The sequence below is a fragment of the Volvox carteri genome (genome assembly GCF_000143455.1).
Source record: "Volvox carteri f. nagariensis unplaced genomic scaffold VOLCAscaffold_27, whole genome shotgun sequence".
Taxonomy (NCBI): domain Eukaryota; kingdom Viridiplantae; phylum Chlorophyta; class Chlorophyceae; order Chlamydomonadales; family Volvocaceae; genus Volvox; species Volvox carteri.
The window spans coordinates 61440-79547 of record NW_003307570.1 but is presented as its reverse complement, the minus strand read 5'-3'; the positions used below and the strand labels follow the sequence as shown (position 1 = coordinate 79547).

Genomic DNA, 18108 nt, shown 5'->3' with positions numbered 1-18108 from the left:
GGAAGGGGGGTGGGAGGGAGGTCACGCGCCCCCACTCTCTGTGGGGCTATTAAGGTACCCTTTGATTGCTATTACAAGTAGCTAACGAATTCGCAGAAGGGAAGGGAATGCCGGGGATGGACAGGAGTAGCACTGGGCAGGCAGGCAGGCGGGGAGGGTGGGAGGGAGGGGAGTCAGTTGGCGGCCATGGCCCACAAAAGGGGGGAAGGGCTGACCTAGATTGTGGTGGTGGTGGTGATGGTGATGCTGGTGGTGGTGGTGATGATCAGGATCAGAGGATGCGGGACGAACCACAACCGAAACACACACAAAGGCACACAGTCACACGTCAGTGCACGCGCACCCTGTCGACCCAACTTCAACAAGACATGCCAATTCCCACGTAATCCTGGCACGCTTTTGCTCGTACCTGCTCGCCAGTCGCCGGCTCCTCCTCCTCCTCCTCCTCCCGCCACCGCCGCCCATCGATCCCCGTTGTCCCCCGCACCCACCTGGTGCCCTCCTTCCCCCGACCCCGACCCCGACCCCGACCCGGGCCCCACTCGCGTCCTCATCATCAGCTGCTGGAGCACCTCGTGAGCCTCCTCGGGTGTCATGCCGGTCTCTGAAAAAGGGTTGGGGGGTTGGGGGAGGGGGAAAGGAAAGCTTCCAGAAAACGAGAGGGATTCTGTCTGCGCAATTCCCATCTAGCATGGCGGAGTTTCCCTCCTGAGGCTGTTACTGTGCCCCTCGGGTCTTCATGGCGGGGTCTGTTACAGCTGTCCGAGGGACCGTCTTGTCGGTGGATGGCGACCCAGTTCCTTATCCGTAGCGCTAGGTGAAAGGTGCAAGAAATATTAAGCACTACTGGATGGATGCGAAGACTCAGATGGAATGCGGGCTGTGGGGCCGTTCCCGCGGTTCCCCGCGCGGTTTACGTTGCGCCCTGTAGAGCGCAGCACGCACCGCGCGCCAGGGCGACTGGCCCGCCGCAGCGCTCCAGCTCGCCCACATTTGTAAAGCCCGCAGCTAAGAGTTTATTCCTTAGTTGCGGAGGAAGAGGCAGGGTCACAACTTCAAGCCTAGACATCCGTTCCTTCAGAGTTCGACTGGCAAGTAGACTACTTGCCAAAAATGCTATGCTCCCCTGTGCCTATCCATGTATATTATTTATATCTTATTCGTAAGCCGATGGTCATTTTCAGAGGACAGGCCTGTTAAGGGAGAAAATTATATCACGCTCCAGAACCGTCCCGGGAAGGATGAACAGGATGACAGCTACCTGGGAAAGTCGCTTTTATCACTGAAAAGTTACTCTTGGACACATCACCACCTAACAAGTACTGAAACCAAGTGCAGCGGAACCTTAAAACTTGCACGAGAGCTTCTTAGCTTTGTGAGGATTCCCTAATTGCGCTAGGACAATCCGGATCTACGCCTTTCCACAGCGATGGGAGGGGTTGTCGTGTCGGGGCCTCTCACCCCCCACCCACTCCGTCCCCGCCAACTGCCAACTCGAACCCCCCGAGGACCCCCATGAAACAGCTTGCAAGGATACTGCTAAGCTGCGTTTATTGTTCTGCGAAAAGGCGATTTGGGTTCGGTCCCCGTCCTCCCTCCCACGCTCCCCCGGGGCCTCCCCCCTCTTGCTCTCCTTTAGTGACAGCACAACGGGTGCTGCCCGCTAGCTCCCCACAGTGAGATCCGCACTACGGGCCTCCATCCCTCTCCCACTCCCGCTCCGACACAGCAAAGGACAAACTCCAACAGAGACAGTTTTCCAGTTGAGGAGTTAGTTACACATGTGCCACCACTCGCATGGCCCCGCTGTAGCCCAACAGCAGTAGTGCATGGCCGCAAGCACCTGGGTAAGACGATTGCAACATATACCAGACCAGACCAGACCAGACCAGACCAGACCAGGCCAAAACGCTATATGGATACGCGACGAGAGGGGGGCTAGCAACAAGTTTTTGCTGCTGCCCAATCCATGACGCGTCACCCGCCCCGTGACCGCCACTAACAACCACCTCCACTGCATCCCTCTCAAGAGGAGACAAGACGTAGTGAAGATGATGTCGGAAAACTACCTACCTAGCCGCCAGGACTAAAATACTCGCGGAAGAAAAGCAGTAATGCCAAGCCGGGGGGAATGGGGGGAAAGCACATCTTTCGCCCAGCGTGAATCGCGTACACACCTACCTACCTTCCTCTACCTACATATACATATATACACATATACATACAGACATGTATACCCCATGTATTAGCAGAGCACCAGGCCGCTTCGGCGGCGGCATATCCCAGGGGGCAACAACAGGTCTCACTTAAAAAAAGCGCTTCGCGTGCTGCTTCTGCATCTGCTGCATTCTGCAGCTGATTCCTCTCCCCACCCTCCCCCTAATGAATCAATAACTCCCCCCACCACCACCCCCACCACCACCCCCACCACCAGCTCATCCACCATCACCAGCTCATCCACCCCCACCAGCTCATCCACCATCACTATGCAGAATACATTATGTGTAACACAATTACATCCTGGCAATGAATCGGACGGGGAAGTATCGATGGATCCAAGAAAAGAAAAAGGTAATCGTTCATCCCCAATGATCACACCACCACCACCACACAGAGACCCCACACAATAAAATACACAGTGGCCAACGATGTAAGGAAAAGCATAACTAACCAATCCGCGGTTGTGAAGCAGCCGTCCTCGGGGGAGGGGGGGCGGAAGATGGGAGACTAAGACGAACCACAGACGAGTGAAGCTGCTGACACCAAGGACATTGGAGCGGGGGGACAGCGGCGACCGATTACCCCTCCAGCGGCATCCGGATTACTTACCGCCGTGGGCACTGCACATCCCCGCAAAACCCAGCTGCCCACTGCGCAACTGGAGCGCCGCGTTGCGCAACCCAAAGGCCGCCACACACACGGTGCCGATGCCCATGACGCCCGCCAGCGCTAGAACCACGATGCTCGGCCTGCCGCTGCGCTTTATTGCCCGCGACACTGTCTGTGTACCGACCAGCCCCGCCACCAGGCTTGCGGCTCCGAACACGAGCGCGTAGTCGGTGTTGAGGCGGTGCAGCAGGACGAACTGGATGAGGGCGGCCGAGGAGGAGAAGAGCACCATGGCGCCGCTGGAAGCTGCTGTGACCTGAGAGCACCGGCAGCAGCAGCAGCAGCGCGATCACGAGCAGCAAGACCTGGGAACCCGGTAGCACAGGATGGTGGTGGTGGTGGTGGTGGTGGTGGTGGGGCCACAGAATTTAAAAACCTAGCGCTACTCACTCACCTGCGGGTGCACCCCGATCTGTAGCAGCAGCGGCCCCATCACCATGCCGCCGCCTAGGCCCAACAGCCCGCCGGTCAACCCCGCGCCGAATGTGGCGCACAGAGTCTTCACCGGCGCCTCCAGCACCAGCAGCGCCGCAGTGCCACCCAGAGCCGGCTCCGCCACCGCCACCGCCCCAGCAGCTGCCACCGCCGCCGCCGGCGCCGCCATCCCTTCCCCGTCGCGCAGGAATGCACTCTGTGCTGCTGCTGCTGCTGCTGCTACTGTTGCTCCCTCCGCTACCCCCTCCCTGCTCTCCAAGGTGACGGCGCCGTCAGCAGCTTCCGCCGCCTCGGCATGCCTGGCCAGCGCCGCCGCCGCCATCACCAGCGCCACCACGCTGATTGCCAGCATGGCAACGACCTGTACGACAAATAAGGCCCACCATGCTGGGCTACATTGGGGCTGAAAGGCTCGGCCGCCCTGGAGCGCTAAGTACGTCGCCCAGGCGGTGATCAGGCCGACAGCGAACCGGCGGGGAATGCGGCGCATCGCCGCTGCCCAGTCATCCGCCCACTCGTGCATCGTCGCAGCGACGCCTCCGCCGGTGTGTTGGACCCAGCGGCGGCGCCATCCACCGCCGCCGCCGCCGTGCCGCCGCCGGTCCGATTCGTCGCTGACGATGGGCCCGCATTCTATCTGAAGGTATCCAATCTGCCCCGTGGACGAAGCTGACGGAGCCGGCAGGTCAGGTGGCGGCGGCGGCGGCGGCCCGTCATGTCTGTCGTATAGCACCGTGCTGGCGGCGGGGCTTGTTGGCGAGGCAGGGCGCCTCATCGGGTCTCGGTCGGCTGCTGTGGAGTTGCTGCTAACGGGCAGGGCTGGCGACTGGGGCGTGCCAGCAGCCGCAGCACCGGAAGGGGGGTACGGCGTCTGCACCGCCGCCACCGCCGGTTCCCATCGGGGTCCTGCCCTCCCGCCGCCGCCGCCGCCTCCTCCTTTGGTATCCGCCTGGTGCACCGCCGCCCCGGCAGCACTGGGCGACCTGAGTTCCGCCCTGTCGTCGCCCTCTTCGTGCAGAGTGGCCAGACGCGCCGTCGGACGGTAGCCGTCGACGGCGGCGAAGCCGCCGCCAGCGCCGGCGCCACCTCCACCGTCGAAGGCGCCCGTCGCCACACTGCCGTACTCGGCTCTCGGATCGGGCAGCAACGGCTGATCCAACCCAGTATCGCCGCCGTCGCCGTCGGTACGACCACTACGGTCGCCGTCGCCATGACGTAACGGGTGGTTCCGGAGCCGCGTCATTCCGCCGCCGCTGACCTGGCCAGAGGAGTTTCCCGCAGAGGATGATAAAGACGGCAAGGCGGCGATGGACGGTAGCCGCTGTACGCTGCTGGGGAAGGGGATTGAGGCTGAGGAGGAGGGGGGGTGGAGCGGCCCCGCTGGCAGCAAGGGAACCCGGGAGCCGCCGCGGTGAGGCAGAGCACCCGGGGGAAACCGACTGCGCCATTTGGACCTGTGTACGACAGATCACAGATGTACGACGACGAAGTGATGCGGCGTAATTTCATCACATCACATAATGCGGCGGTCGGAGCAATTGGCAAATCAATTTGCAAAGAAGAGCCTTGGTACGAGGTGCGAACAGCGCGCGTACGGCGTGTCACACTGGGTAGTTAAGGGGAACCATCCCCAAAACAGATTCGCAGTTAATACAGTCGATACTTATTTATCGATACCTCTCTCTGTATACTGGTATATGTATATGTATATATATGTATATATATATGTATATATGTATACATATATATATACATATATATACATATATATACATATATATACATATACATATGTCAATATATATACATATATACACACGACATCGCACCCATTCACCAGTTGCGGCACACGCACCTGCGCTGCAGCCAGCTATCCCCCGGGGTCGGCGGGGCCCCCCTCTCCTCATCCTCTGCTGCGGCCGCGAAGGCGACGTCGAGGCCAAGAGTGGTGGGGTCGAAGGAACTTCGGCGCGTCAGCAGCGGCCATTGCCGTACACCGCCGCCGCCGCCGCCAGGGCTCCTTAACGGCCCCCGCCTCATGAGCTGACTGACCAGCAGCCGGGCAGCGGGGGGCATTAAAGAGGAGGAGGAGGGGGATGGCGACCCGAAGCCGGAGGTTTGAGTGGAGCGCCTGGTGTGTTGCTGCCGGCCACCTCCCCCTCCTGCTGCTGCTGCTGCACCCTCGCCGCCCTCGCACGTGTGGTCCTCCAGGTCGGTCTCCCAGTCGAGAGCTCCCTGGGCAAATTTGAAAACGGGGAACACAGTAAAACACACGCGTGCTTACACATGTCGTACTGCACGTCGTACTGTACGCCGTACATTTCAGGATATGGGGCCGGGATGTTTCGGGTTACGGAGCCGAGGGGGTTCGTGTGGGGTGGGTGGGGAAGGGCTTTGGCAGGATCTCATCTGGACCGGCGAATGACCCGTGGGGCGTATGCCGCCAGCGACCCGCGCGCGGCTCACGGGCTCTCACTGCGCGAGGCCGACTGACCCGTGGGTCATTTCAACTCCCTCTAGTCACCGCTAACAACCCTCACTCACCAGCTCATTGAAAGCCCTCCAGGAAGGGGCGTACGCCAGGGAGGAGGCTGGCGACAGCGTCCCGGGAGAGGCGGAGGCGCCTCCGGGGCCGGTGCCGTACCGGCCAATACCCACAGCAGCAGCCACGTCATCAGCGCCCGTAGACGAGGCCGCCGTGGGGAAGGCGGCCAAGTTTGCAAAGGCACTCGACGGCCTCGGGACATCGCTGTACGGCGTCCCGCACGAGGCAGCGGCGGCGCCGTCCAAGGCGGCGGCGACGACACCCTCCATACAGTCCCAAGATACTTCGGCAGCACGTCGACGGCCGGCGGCGGCGGCGGCTGCGGAGCCGCCGCTGCCGCCGCCGCCGCCGCCAGCGGCAGTGTCAGAAGCGGCGTTCGCAGGACCGCCGTACAAAACTACTGCCGTACTGCTTTCTAGCCCCTCCGAGCAACCGAGGGAGGTATCCTGTTCGGGCGCCAACGCCCCGCCAGGGCCACCTCGGGTGGTGATGTACGACTGGCCGCGACGGAGGCGCAGGCCCGCCGGCCCTGTCATCGCCGCCGCCGTCGCCGCTGCCGCCGGAGAATGGCTGGAGCCCTGATGGTCCGCAGACAGGAGCGCCTCACGGCTACCGCCGCCGCTACCGCCGGCAGCGGGGCCAGCACCGCCGTCGCTGCTTTTTCCGCCAGCGTCTTGACGAGCCGTCGCCGCCGCCGCCGCCACCGCCGAGCCCGCTCGCTTCGTCTCCTGGACCCACAGCGCCCTGCCCTGCGTGTGTGTGTACGGCACACGGCGCAGGGATGAAAAAACACGGCGAATGGGTTGAGCGGTGCAGCAGCACTGTACACTGCCCCCCCCTCCCCCAAGCCGGATAGCTAGCAAGGCAATAGGCAACCTCTCCGACGGCGCGAGTCGTCGTTGAGCAGCAGCAGCAGGTGCGGCCGCAGCAATATCGCTTTTTGTCTAGCCGGCCACATGCCAGCAAGACCGTGTACGACACGTAGCACCCATCGGGTACGGCATCGCAGCGGGGTGTGATGGGCCCTCCCACCCACTTCAACACGTGGAGGTGGATTCAGCTCCAGTGGATGCAGCTGATGATGACACAACCGCCGCAACCACCACAACCGCCACAACCACCACCACCAGCGTCTTGACCCGCATTTCTCCCCGCGCTACAGCCACATCCTACCTTAGCTACCGCCTGTGCCAGCAGCAGTATCAGCAGTGCTAGCAGCAGGATGTTTAGCAGCCAAGAGGGCAGGGCCACGTTGAGCAGCACTCCTGGGGGGTTGAGATTGGGAGGGATTAGGGATGGACTGGGAGGTGGTGCGCGTGGGTAGGTGGGCAGTGACGGCGGCAGTGGGGGAAAGACGAACCACGTGAACGATTGAAGCTGCTGCCAGGGGAAGAGTGTATCAAACGTAGAACTGACCGAAAGGCGTCCGTGAAGTCCGGCAGTGGAGGAGGGTGGAAGTGACAGTGATGCAGATGACGGCGCAGAAAGGGCCGATCCAACGGCAGGAGATGTCAATTCAAAAAGTATCCTGAGGTCTTCCTGAGGTGGGTTCCCCCCTCCAGAAAGGGGCTGCTCCAGGGAGACCAGAGAGGGGCACTGGGGTCAGCTGGCCAGCGCACTGGTACTACTAGTGCTCCGGCGTATGTGTGTATGTGTGTGCGTGTGTGTGTATGCGTGTGTGTGCGTGTGTGTGTGTATGCGTGTGCGTATGTGTGTGTATGTGAGTATGTATGTGCAACAGCACCTTGAGGTCCAGGAAGCGGTTCCCGCCAGTGTTTTTTAAAAGGAATAAACAGGCCATTCTGGCCTTTGGAAAAACGGAATGAATTGAAGCCGATCCGTACATTTTCATTCCTCCAGCCAAAAACGTCCATTGCTGCCAGATTGCTCCGTAATGTGCAGAACTTAGTATTATCGATCATAGAATAGATATGAGGGGCCGTAAGAAGGTCAAGCCCGTGAGTCAACGCGGCATAGCAGAATGTATGACCGGTCCTTACATAGCCAAACACGCAAAAGGCAACGACTCGAGCGTCGAACAAACACCAAAACAGCAAGATAAGCCCGAAAATTTTCCTGATAAAGGCGTTTGGGACGGCGGTGCTGTTGTCGGTAATGCATCGGCAATGGGAACTTCCCGCACTCGCTATACGGCAATCGCAGTCCCCCCTCGCCCCTCCTCAACCCCCACTAGTAGTGCTACAGCCCGCTCTTAGTGGCAAGAACCCCCTCAGACTCCGCACCCCCTCTTTGCTCACCCGCCTCACCCAATGTGCGTCTCTTAGCACCCAACCCAACCCTCTTAGCGCGAACAGTGTGGGTGTGGGTGTGGATGTGGGTGTGGGTGCCAACTGCACGACAGCGCTGTCCCCCAAATCCCCGCCCGCTTGTGCTCACAGGGCCCATGTGAGGTGTCGAACCCGCGCGCACCTATCCCCACGCCGACCAGCAGCACAGGGGTGAGCAGCAGGATCAGTGGGAAGTCGATGAGGGGCGCCTCCGGTACGCTGGGATGGGTCCGGGGCAGGTTGCTCACGACCGCTGCCAGTGAGCTGGCGGTGATACAGGCCTGGGACAGCGCAGTGCTGGGCTTGAGAGCTGCGGAGCGCAGAGGATGGCAGCGCAGAGCGGGCGTGGGTGTAGTCGCGTGCGGGAGAGGGTGCGGGTGCGGGTGCGGGTGCGGGTTTTGGGACAGGAGAGTTGGGAAGGCAGGAGCCGATAAAGATGTGGTCGGAGTGGAGAGGCGTTAAGGGTAGGAATATCGTTGGAATGCGTCTTGACACACATGAACGTGACTTTGTTGCGGAATTGATGGTGTTGATGGTGATGCGAGCCATGACAGGATTCGCGCAGAAAAGAGCTGGCCACCCATGTCGGCGTTAGGTAAGAAGACGGATCCTGCTCATGTCCTCCATGACGGCGAACTGTAAAAACCTTGCTCCCTCGAGCGAGATGTTTATTGGTTTTCACTATCCGTGGTAAATCGGCTGTTTATAGAGCGTTGATAAGGTCACACAAAAGTCACACAGAGCCATTAGAGTGACGATACGCGTAGAAACAGCCTTACCAAAGCCAATTAAGACATTGAACAACGGAATATAGATCGCGCCTCCTCCTACGCCTGCGGCTGTCGCCACCGCTCCAATCTGCGTTGCAAGAATGCACCGGCTCAGTCATACATCTCAATTTAAAGCATGCGGGAACTATTCATTCAAACCTACAAGCATAACGGCAACAAGACCCAGGAGACTGCGAACTTCGACCTGAAAGGTCGAATCAACTTCCAGTTTAGCCATTTTTCACAGGTGCTGAAACGAAACCCTCTATAAACGACATCCACTTCACGCATCACCATTGCATGATACCTCTGGTTGAAGAATGTCAGGGTGGAGCAGGTGTATTGTCGTGCAAACCGTCTTCTGTTGCCCCATACCCCTCCAGTTTGGCATGTTTGTGCATCCTTGCGTTCAGGTTGGTAGGAAATCAGTTTCAAAACGTAATAAATTGAATTTTTACGGACGGAACTATGAAGTCACCACATTCTACCATCTATCTGTTAGGTGTTTCCCAAGTAAGCCCACCTCAAAACGAGGGGATGATGCTAGAATGAAACAAGCTAGCGCATTCTATCTCATGGAAGATTCACTTTATTAGAAGGGAATAACTACCGGCATCTGTTTTCGAGCGCAACTCGATGGGTTCCAGTAGTTTAATATAACGACATGCCCATAGGACATGCCCGGCAATAAGGCTATCGCAACCGGAACATTATACATACTATTCACTTTAATTGCTTATAAGGTATCCCATGGTCTCCATTCAAGCATCACCTGCTGCTTGCTGATGCTGAATCGACGGTCTTGAACATCGGAAAAGGTTATCTTGACATTTGTCTCCACCCAAAACGTCTCGTAAAGATCTTCTTGCTGTTGTGGCGGTAAATCATCGCCTAATCTAGCACAGCTACCGGAGCTGGCTTTCACTAGGCTTCGGTCCCTAATGAACCGAAATCCTGTTCGCCAGGAACCTGCAGCAGAAGACATGTTAGAATCAGACCTGCAGCATGCCGTGAGGGCGCTTCAACCCAAGGACACGCGCACGATAGGCCGGTTGCGAAGCAAATTGATGCTGGCGCCAACTCGTATACAGCTATCTGGGCTCTGTAGAGTGCGATGAGACCTATAGTCCGTAAGGCCACAGTATTTTGTCTACGCTGGCAGCCTTCATGACCGAGTGCTCGCATTCCACCATGGCACCCGTTGTCCACCATCAGATACGTTTCACAGGAACAACCGCCAGGCCTTCCTGGACATGGTGTCGGATATCGATGGCCTGCGCTTAGGGGACGCGGCGAAGCTCCTGAAAGCGGCACAAAGCAAAAGGAGGCCAGGGCCGCAGAAGGTGCCAGCACGCTCGTCAGATCCATCCCCCTACGCAAGCTCTTCCTTGTGAGTTTTGTGTGGACCAGAACCCGAATCCAGATCAAGGGGATACGAGTATGGGAATGGGACAACAGTTGCATATGACATATCCTCCAGGCGCACCAGGAACCAGTCAGGAAATCCCTTACTGTTAACCCTTTCAGTATGTAAGTTGCATTTGCCCTTTCATTATCCCTGTCCCGGAACCGAGTTATCAACCTTGTCGTCGAACACAAATACGTGGATGCGCTACTCTTCATCACCTTGCGGGATGGTGCCAAGTGCAGCCCGATCGTGTTCATGGACAACCGTGCACAGTACATCCAAGTGTACAACAAAACCGCCACCGTACAGCCAAACAACAAGCGCTTTTTATGCAGCATATTACCGAATGATATCACGTTGCCCTGTAGCGTGTAGCGTAGTGTGCCTCCTGACTCAAATCGCCTCCTCCGGGCTCAAATGCAGCTATATCTATGACGCGTTTTCCTGTACACAGCGAGATGTGCTGCGTGTTGACGTAGCTCAGTGCAAGACTGCGCCTGCTGCGCGGGATGGGGCGTCCCGCCCGGGAACGAAACGATACACCACAACACGACAGGTATGCAACAAGGTGTATGTATGTATGTGTACATGTGTATGCCCGACAGGCCTGCTGCTGCTGCCCTGGGTAATATAGTAAGTTGGCGTGCGGGCGTCGATCCATGTTCGGCCTTCGGGCACCTCGAGGATGCGATATGCGCGCCATTCCCACACAAGTCCGTCGGTACATATGGGTGCACATTTCGAATACACATACAGGCCGACACATACCCCAAGGAAATTACATACATACAGACCGACGAGATACAAGTAAGATACGCGCACATACTCTCTCTCCTCGGTCACAGACACTCTGGCATGCTGTGTTTCGACGCATGCGAAATTCCCTATTCTAGCATACACGTATGCCGTACAGATCCTAAGACGTGTCGGAAAGGTCCTCGGCCAACAAAATAATGTCGGGCCTGCATATGTCGTGCCTGACGTATGTATGGGCCCAGGAAGTACGACAAACCCGCCTCTGAAACCCCCCTCCAACGCGGTTACTTCTCTCACCGTTTTGGCGCCACAACAGCAGTACGACAACAGCAGTACGACAACACGCCGGCCACAGCTTCAGAAGAGGACCGCGGAGAGACGTTCAGGTCGCAGCCATGCGGTCTCTTCCCATGCAAAACTATCTAAAAAACCTAAGCACCCTTAAAACCCCAAAACCCTAAAACCTTATATATTTAAAACCTTTACAACACTTCAAAACCTTAGTGAACTCCCCTTAAAGGGAGGTGTTTTTGGTAAGGGGTGTGGCAAGCCCAGCCGCGGCTCGAACGCAGGACAGCGACTCGAAGGGATGTGTAGGGCGGGGGCGGGGGGTAGGGATCTTCAGGGTGCGGGTCCGGAGGTCCATTCCTCCACAGCCTCCGCCTGAACGGGAGCGGTGTATGTATGTATATAAGTGTTCTATGTACACGTGAATATGAAATTGTACGTATGTATGTATATATAAGTATGTATGCATGTATGTGTGTGTGGACGGCGGGGAGAGGTGCCGAGGGGGAGGTGGGACGCATGCGTCCATCTTGTGTTCGGTGGGTTGGCCGCGTGCGAGCACGGGGCTGCGACTGGGGCTACTAGGGCTGACACTGGAGGTAAGGCCCCCGCGAGGTGCGGCTGGCGCGACAGATGAACATGAAGATTGGTTGTTGGGTGGTGTTGGGCCCAACCCCGTGTAGCAGCATTTAGAAGGGGACATAGACCCCCACAACCCAAAACACAACGCACGCCCACTCGACGACAGGGGCCCCACCGCGGGGTGCCGCCACCCGGGGGGGGGGGTCCGACCGCACCCAGCGCACTCCTCTTTACCCCTATACCTGGTCGCGACCGCGAGCTCCCGCCACCACGTCGCCCGCAAGTCGCTCCCCCAGACTCTCCCCCAGCAGCTCCTCCGCCTTGGCACTGCCGCCGCCGCCGCCGCTGCCGCCGCCGCCGCCGCCGCCACCAATCGCTCCTAGCGCCTTATCCTTGGCTACGGCTGCCCCCGCCGTCACCGCCGCCGCCAACTGCCTTGCCGCCTGGTCCACCTGGCCTGCAGAGCCACGCACCGCATCCGCAACACCGGCGGCGGAACTGCGAAGCTTCTGAGCCATCGAGGCGATCTGTCGTACAGATATCGTACAGGGGTGGGTCGTACAGGTCAATTCGACTAAGGGCTCGACTCGCACACACCAAGAGCTGACCCCGCGGCGCTACCTCACCAGCCGCCCGTCAGCAGCAGCCCGACCCACTCACCATCGACGTGCCCTTGCCGCGGCGGCCCCCACTTCCCGCCTCCTCCCCCTCCTCCTCCTCCTCCACTCGGGGCCCCAGTCCTACTGCGGAGAAGGCCGCAGTCAGGGCGTCCACTGCCCCCAGGCCAGCACTGACAGGCACCTCCCCCTCCCCCTCCCCCTGGCCTGGCAGCCCCTCCTGACCCTCCTGACCCTCCCCCTCGTCGCTGCTGCCCTTCTCAGCCAGTGGGTCGTGCAGCGGCGCGGGCCCTATGGCCGGGTTGCGTTCACAAATCTGTGGAGAGAAGCGGGGGGAGGTGTTCATGGGGGGGACGGAAGAAGGGGGGAAAGACGGGAAAGACGGTCAAGACGACAGCAGACAAGTAAAAACACAATCGTCCCATGTCGTACTCCCGCCCGTTCGTACACATGTATACGTAGACATATACACACACACGTGCACGAACATGACTCCGTCTACCCGGGGGACGACGTACCAGCTCCAGAACCTCCGCGGCCTCCGGAACCGGGCTGCCGTCGTCCGCCGCCAGAGGGGGAAGGTCCACCTGCATGGGCACCGCATGGGCACACAAGTTGCCGTACGTGGCACGTACGACAAATCCGTCTTGCGCTTTTTTGCACTTGGGCACACTGTACGACAACCGGGTTATCAGTGTACGAAAACACGATGGCTGTATTGCTGTGGCTGCTTCAAGGCTAATGAGGGATGGACCCTTAGGGGGGTTGGCGGCTCATCTTCCTGTCGAGGCGTTGTGGCGTGTACTCTAAAAAGACTACTACATGCAAAGATTACTGCCATAATCGTGCTTTTCGTTCAGCTGTATTGCTGTGGCTGCTTCAAGGCTAATGAGGGATGGACCCTTAGGGGGGTTGGCGGCTCATCTTCCTGTCGAGGCGTTGTGGCGTGTACTCTAAAAAGACTACTACATGCAAAGATTACTGCCATAATCGTGCTTTTCGTTCAACGCGTCATTCCGTACTGCACGCAGCGGCTTGAAGCGAAGCATGGCTCCGAAACCCTGCACGTCTGTCAGTACGACGTTGGAACAGTACAACACATGAAGGTTTGTCTTTCTAACAATCTCCCCCAGCCCGAGCATCAAACACCTCTCCCTCCCCATTTTCTTTCCCCGCTCCCTCTCCCTCCGAAAATACATAAACACATACGTACATACATACGTGCGTGCGTACATACATACGTGCGTACATCCCAACCCTCCCCACCTGCTCCACGACGTCCACCTCACCCGGGCTGATTCCCGGGGCCACGATGAGATGGTGTACGGCAGGGTCGGCGGAGGGGTTGGCGGGAATCAGGGGGACGCCGGGGGGCTGGGAAGGGGAGGAGGGGCGGGGCGGGGGGAGAGAAAACACACGTGAGGAGGGATGGAGGTGGTGATCGGCGCCGCGCGGTTTCCTGCACGCGACCACCTAAAATTTACACCCATGTACGGCTGCGAGGCTTGTGGCGGATGAGGTACGGGTTTCGTGGTGGCGCGTAGTAGAACAGCTACCTACAGTACTGGCCAGCCAGCCAGCCCTGCAGTATCTCCCTCGTGTCCCTCAGTTGGCGTGTGTGTACGGACAGTACGCGGGGCGGAGTTCTACGACGGTGTGTACGGGAGTACGGGAGGTTGTGAAGCCACCTCAGGACCGCGCTCATCCGAAGACCAAGATCGTGGTCGCACTGTGCACCTGATCGTTTCATTGACCCATTCCCGATAAACCCTCACCCCCCTCCTCCTCCCCCTTCCCTCCCTCCTTTTCCCCTCCCTCCTCCCCCCTCCCCTCCCTCCTTCCCCCTCCCCCTTCCCCCTCCACCTACCCCTCTCGAAGCCGGTTCACCCGGGGCCCCCGTGTGCGGTGCGGGGTAGTGCAGGGTGGCTCCCGGCTCACACGACACCTCGTGCAGGGCGGCAGTCAGGTGGCACACGGAGGCGGGGAGGGAAGGCGACCCGCCGCCAACCGGGGCCGTGTCGGGGCCGGTAGCGGAAGCAGCCGCCTCAGGGGCCTTCATGGCTGTGCTGGATAAGTCGTTCGCGGGGTGGGTGGGTGGGGTGATGCTGTTGGTCCCAGTCCTGGGCTCGTCAATCCCTGTGGGACAGGGGGCTTCACAGATGTGAGGAAGGTGGGGGGAACCCACATGGCCGGGTACGTGTATGGGCGGGTAGGGCGGGTACGTGTATGGGCACGGATAGGTGCCGGAATGGCTCCCGCGCGATGTTCATCAACATCGCTTCGGGAACCGCTGAAGAAATGTTTTGTTACATTTCAAAAAAACATTCTCCAAGGATTATTAAAAGCAATTAAATGGCGGGGTAACGTATGATAGGGTCAGCGCATTAAAGCCGCCGACCCACGGGTCATACAGCAATTCTGTGAACGATCAAATTTGTTTGCGGTGCGACACCACCGAAGCTTAGCCGTGCGCAATATCAAGCCTCTGATGGGGTTGAAGGTGAAGGTGAAGGTGAAGGTGGAGGTGGTGGCTTATATTGTATGCCTTTTTCAGGTCGTGTTGTGCGAGGTCGATCCGACCGTTGAGCATGCGCAGGGTCGTGGGTTCCGGGCGCTTCCGGGCCGTTTCGCGACGGTGCGTGCGCACCTCCGAAAGAAACCGGTGCCGAGGATTGGGCTAAGATAGACGAGCTATGTGGTGAGACTTCACGCTTGCCAATAAGTTGATTATAAAACGAAAACAACAGATGTTATCAAAGGCAGTTCAGGCAGTGTAACTGAAAAATCCACTGTGGGGCCAAGGCTGCTTTTACTCCTGGGCAGTTTGTACGAGCGCGAGCAGACAGTCGAACCAAGTGGCGTCACCAAGTACGACGTGAAGCTCTTAAAAAGATGTTCATCTCATCTGATGAAGATCGCTAATACGGCTGTGATAGTTTCCTTTTCTGTTCGCGGCGTATTTGTGCTTCTGTACAATCCTAAGGGGGTGTTTCCACTTAGGAATAACGTTGCGGATTAACCCCCTGTTCTCCATCGATACCTGCGCAAACGGCTAAGTTGTTGGTTTCAAAACTTACCTCGCCTGTTCAACCTTTGATTCTCATAAGGAACGAAACTATGCGGTAATCAAGGACCTCCGTGCCCTAATTCCATGCCCTAATCCGTGACGTTAATCCTAAGCGGAAACACCCCCTAGAAATACAAATGCCGTGAGTGATTCAAAATTTGAATGGTTTGAAACAGCGATCGGCGATCGTTTGCGGAATTAAATGCACCTGAAAAGCGAGCATCGCAAGGCCAGCCAGATCAACTCTGCCAGACGATGCCCCGCTTCGGTAAGAGCGCACGCCGCAAGAATTACAACAGCCGCAGCAATTGCAGCAAAACCCAAGGGAGAGATATGCATAGGCGGACAGACAATCCTAACGCATAAGTCCATGTGCAGCTTTGACCGGAAGCAGCCTTTGGCCCAAATCCACTCCGATGTGCAAAACAGAACCTCCGCGCCTCGTTTTACAGTTTTACTGTCTCTTCTCGCCGCATGCCGCTGACCGCTCACCTCAAGACTCACACCTTCTGCCCTAAGCGCCCTTCCCTTCCCATCCCTCCCGTCATCCCGGGTAAATCTCTCCCTTCCCCTTTCCTTCCTCTCCCCCCAACCTCCCCCCCCCCTACCGAACCTACGATGTACTACATCAAAACAAACCTTTCAGAACATGGCATCTCCCCGGCTGCGTTCACCGCAGGTCCCCTACTTCCCCCCTTGAAGGGACCCCCCATGTGGCTGTGTCCCATGCTCCCTCGCACTGCATGATGCACAGCCTCAACCTCACGGCCACACACGTGAGCCCTAACCAAAAAGCCAGACACGCCAGCAATCCTGCTCCGTACTCCCAACCCCTGATCCACCCCTGGCCCCCCCTAGAGCCTCTCTAGGCCCTTAAAAAGAGGAGGGGGAGGACGACAAAGGCACGGAGGGGGCACGACGCAGGGTTGTGCCACTTCCACAACCGGCAAACAAGCCACCGCCACCACCACTATGTCTGTCTGTCAGTCTGTCAGTCTGTATCGCCTTCTCCCTCTCCCGCTCTCTCCCTCTCGCGCGCATCTGTGTATGTGTGTATGTTTTCGCGCGTGCGCATAAGCCACACGCGCGCAATGCCACGCACAAGGCTTGGGCTCAACACCCCCACCCCCACCCCCTCCCCCGTCCCTTTCCTTTCCTGAGATAGCGCCCGTGGGTTAGGTTTGCACCTGACTCAGCGGCGGCAGCCCCTCCACCTCACCTCCGTGGTGCGGCTTTCACCACCCCCACTCCCCCACTACCACTGCACTGCACTGCACTGCACTGCACTGCACACTACCCCTCATTCCGCCAGCCAGCTTCGCGTTACCGGCGGGTGCTCACGCAGAGGACCTGCCTTCTGCCCCCGACATCTGCCCCCCGACGCTCTGAAAAACACACATACGTACATACGTACGTACATACACCACATACATACACACCTACAGAAATCATACCTCTAAACGCGACATAATACGGCAGCAAAGCGCATCTACCCCCATTCCAAAGGTTCCAAGGGGCTGTGCACCACCCACCACCACCACCACCACCACCACCACCTCACCATCACCCACTACCGGCACTCGACTCGACCCAAACACACCGTACCACACCTTCGCACCGCCGCGAGAGCGGAACGAACCCAGCGGCAGCAGCAGCAGCAAGGCCCAATAAAAAACCCCGGCCCCTCCGAATGGGGCGGACGGCACGAACCGAAGACAAACATGTGTAGCTGCAATTCCGTTTTCCATGAAGCGAATTTATATAAATATAAAAGGCCCCGCAGACTCAGACTCAGACTCAGCCGCTCCACGCCTCCAGATCAGATCTGAAGTACGGACTAACTGACTCAACGAACTAACGGCGGCCTGAGGACGCTGCGGCTGATCCTCGACCTGCTCCCCTCGACAGCATACCGTGGGGCCCTATGGCGATGCTCACTCGGGCTCTCCGACCACCGCCCCGACCACCACCACCACCGCCGCCACTGCTCTCGCCGCCATCTTCACCATCACCACCACGACTGTCGTACAACTCCACGCCTGACATAGGGCCCACGAGATCTCCCTCCTCGTCACCTGCGTCACACGCATATCGGAGCTTTTTAGAGGAGTTAGGCGGCAAGCGTATCGAGCGATCGTTGACGACGCTTACATAGGCAATGTGACGTTGCGCATCCAGGCAGTGAACATATATTTAACATATAACATCTTAGTATATAAAAAATAACATAATATATAATACAATATAAATAATATAAGATAATACAAGATAACATGATATGATGTGATATAGTAGACGTGAATAGCTAGATAGCAGCTGGTGCCGTACCCAGGAGAGGAGAGGGCCTCTTCGAGCTCAGCAGCACAATTGACCCCTCTCTCCCCCCTCACCCCTCCCCATAAGCCCCCGGGACGCACATCACCCCTTCCCCCAACACGGGAAACTCATAATCACTTGAACCCA

General features: G+C 58.2%; 1 protein-coding gene across 1 annotated transcript in view; it reads right to left on the bottom strand.

The window, feature by feature from the left end:
- Positions 1–17579: 17579 nt before the first annotated feature.
- VOLCADRAFT_92585 (uncharacterized protein) overlaps positions 17580–18108 on the bottom strand; it is a gene marked incomplete at both ends in the record, with an annotated part of 5973 nt that continues 5444 nt past the window's right edge. The window contains one exon of the mRNA XM_002951950.1: positions 17580–17720. Coding sequence (XP_002951996.1) covers positions 17580–17720 — 141 coding nt within the window. The remainder of the gene's footprint in view (positions 17721–18108) is intronic.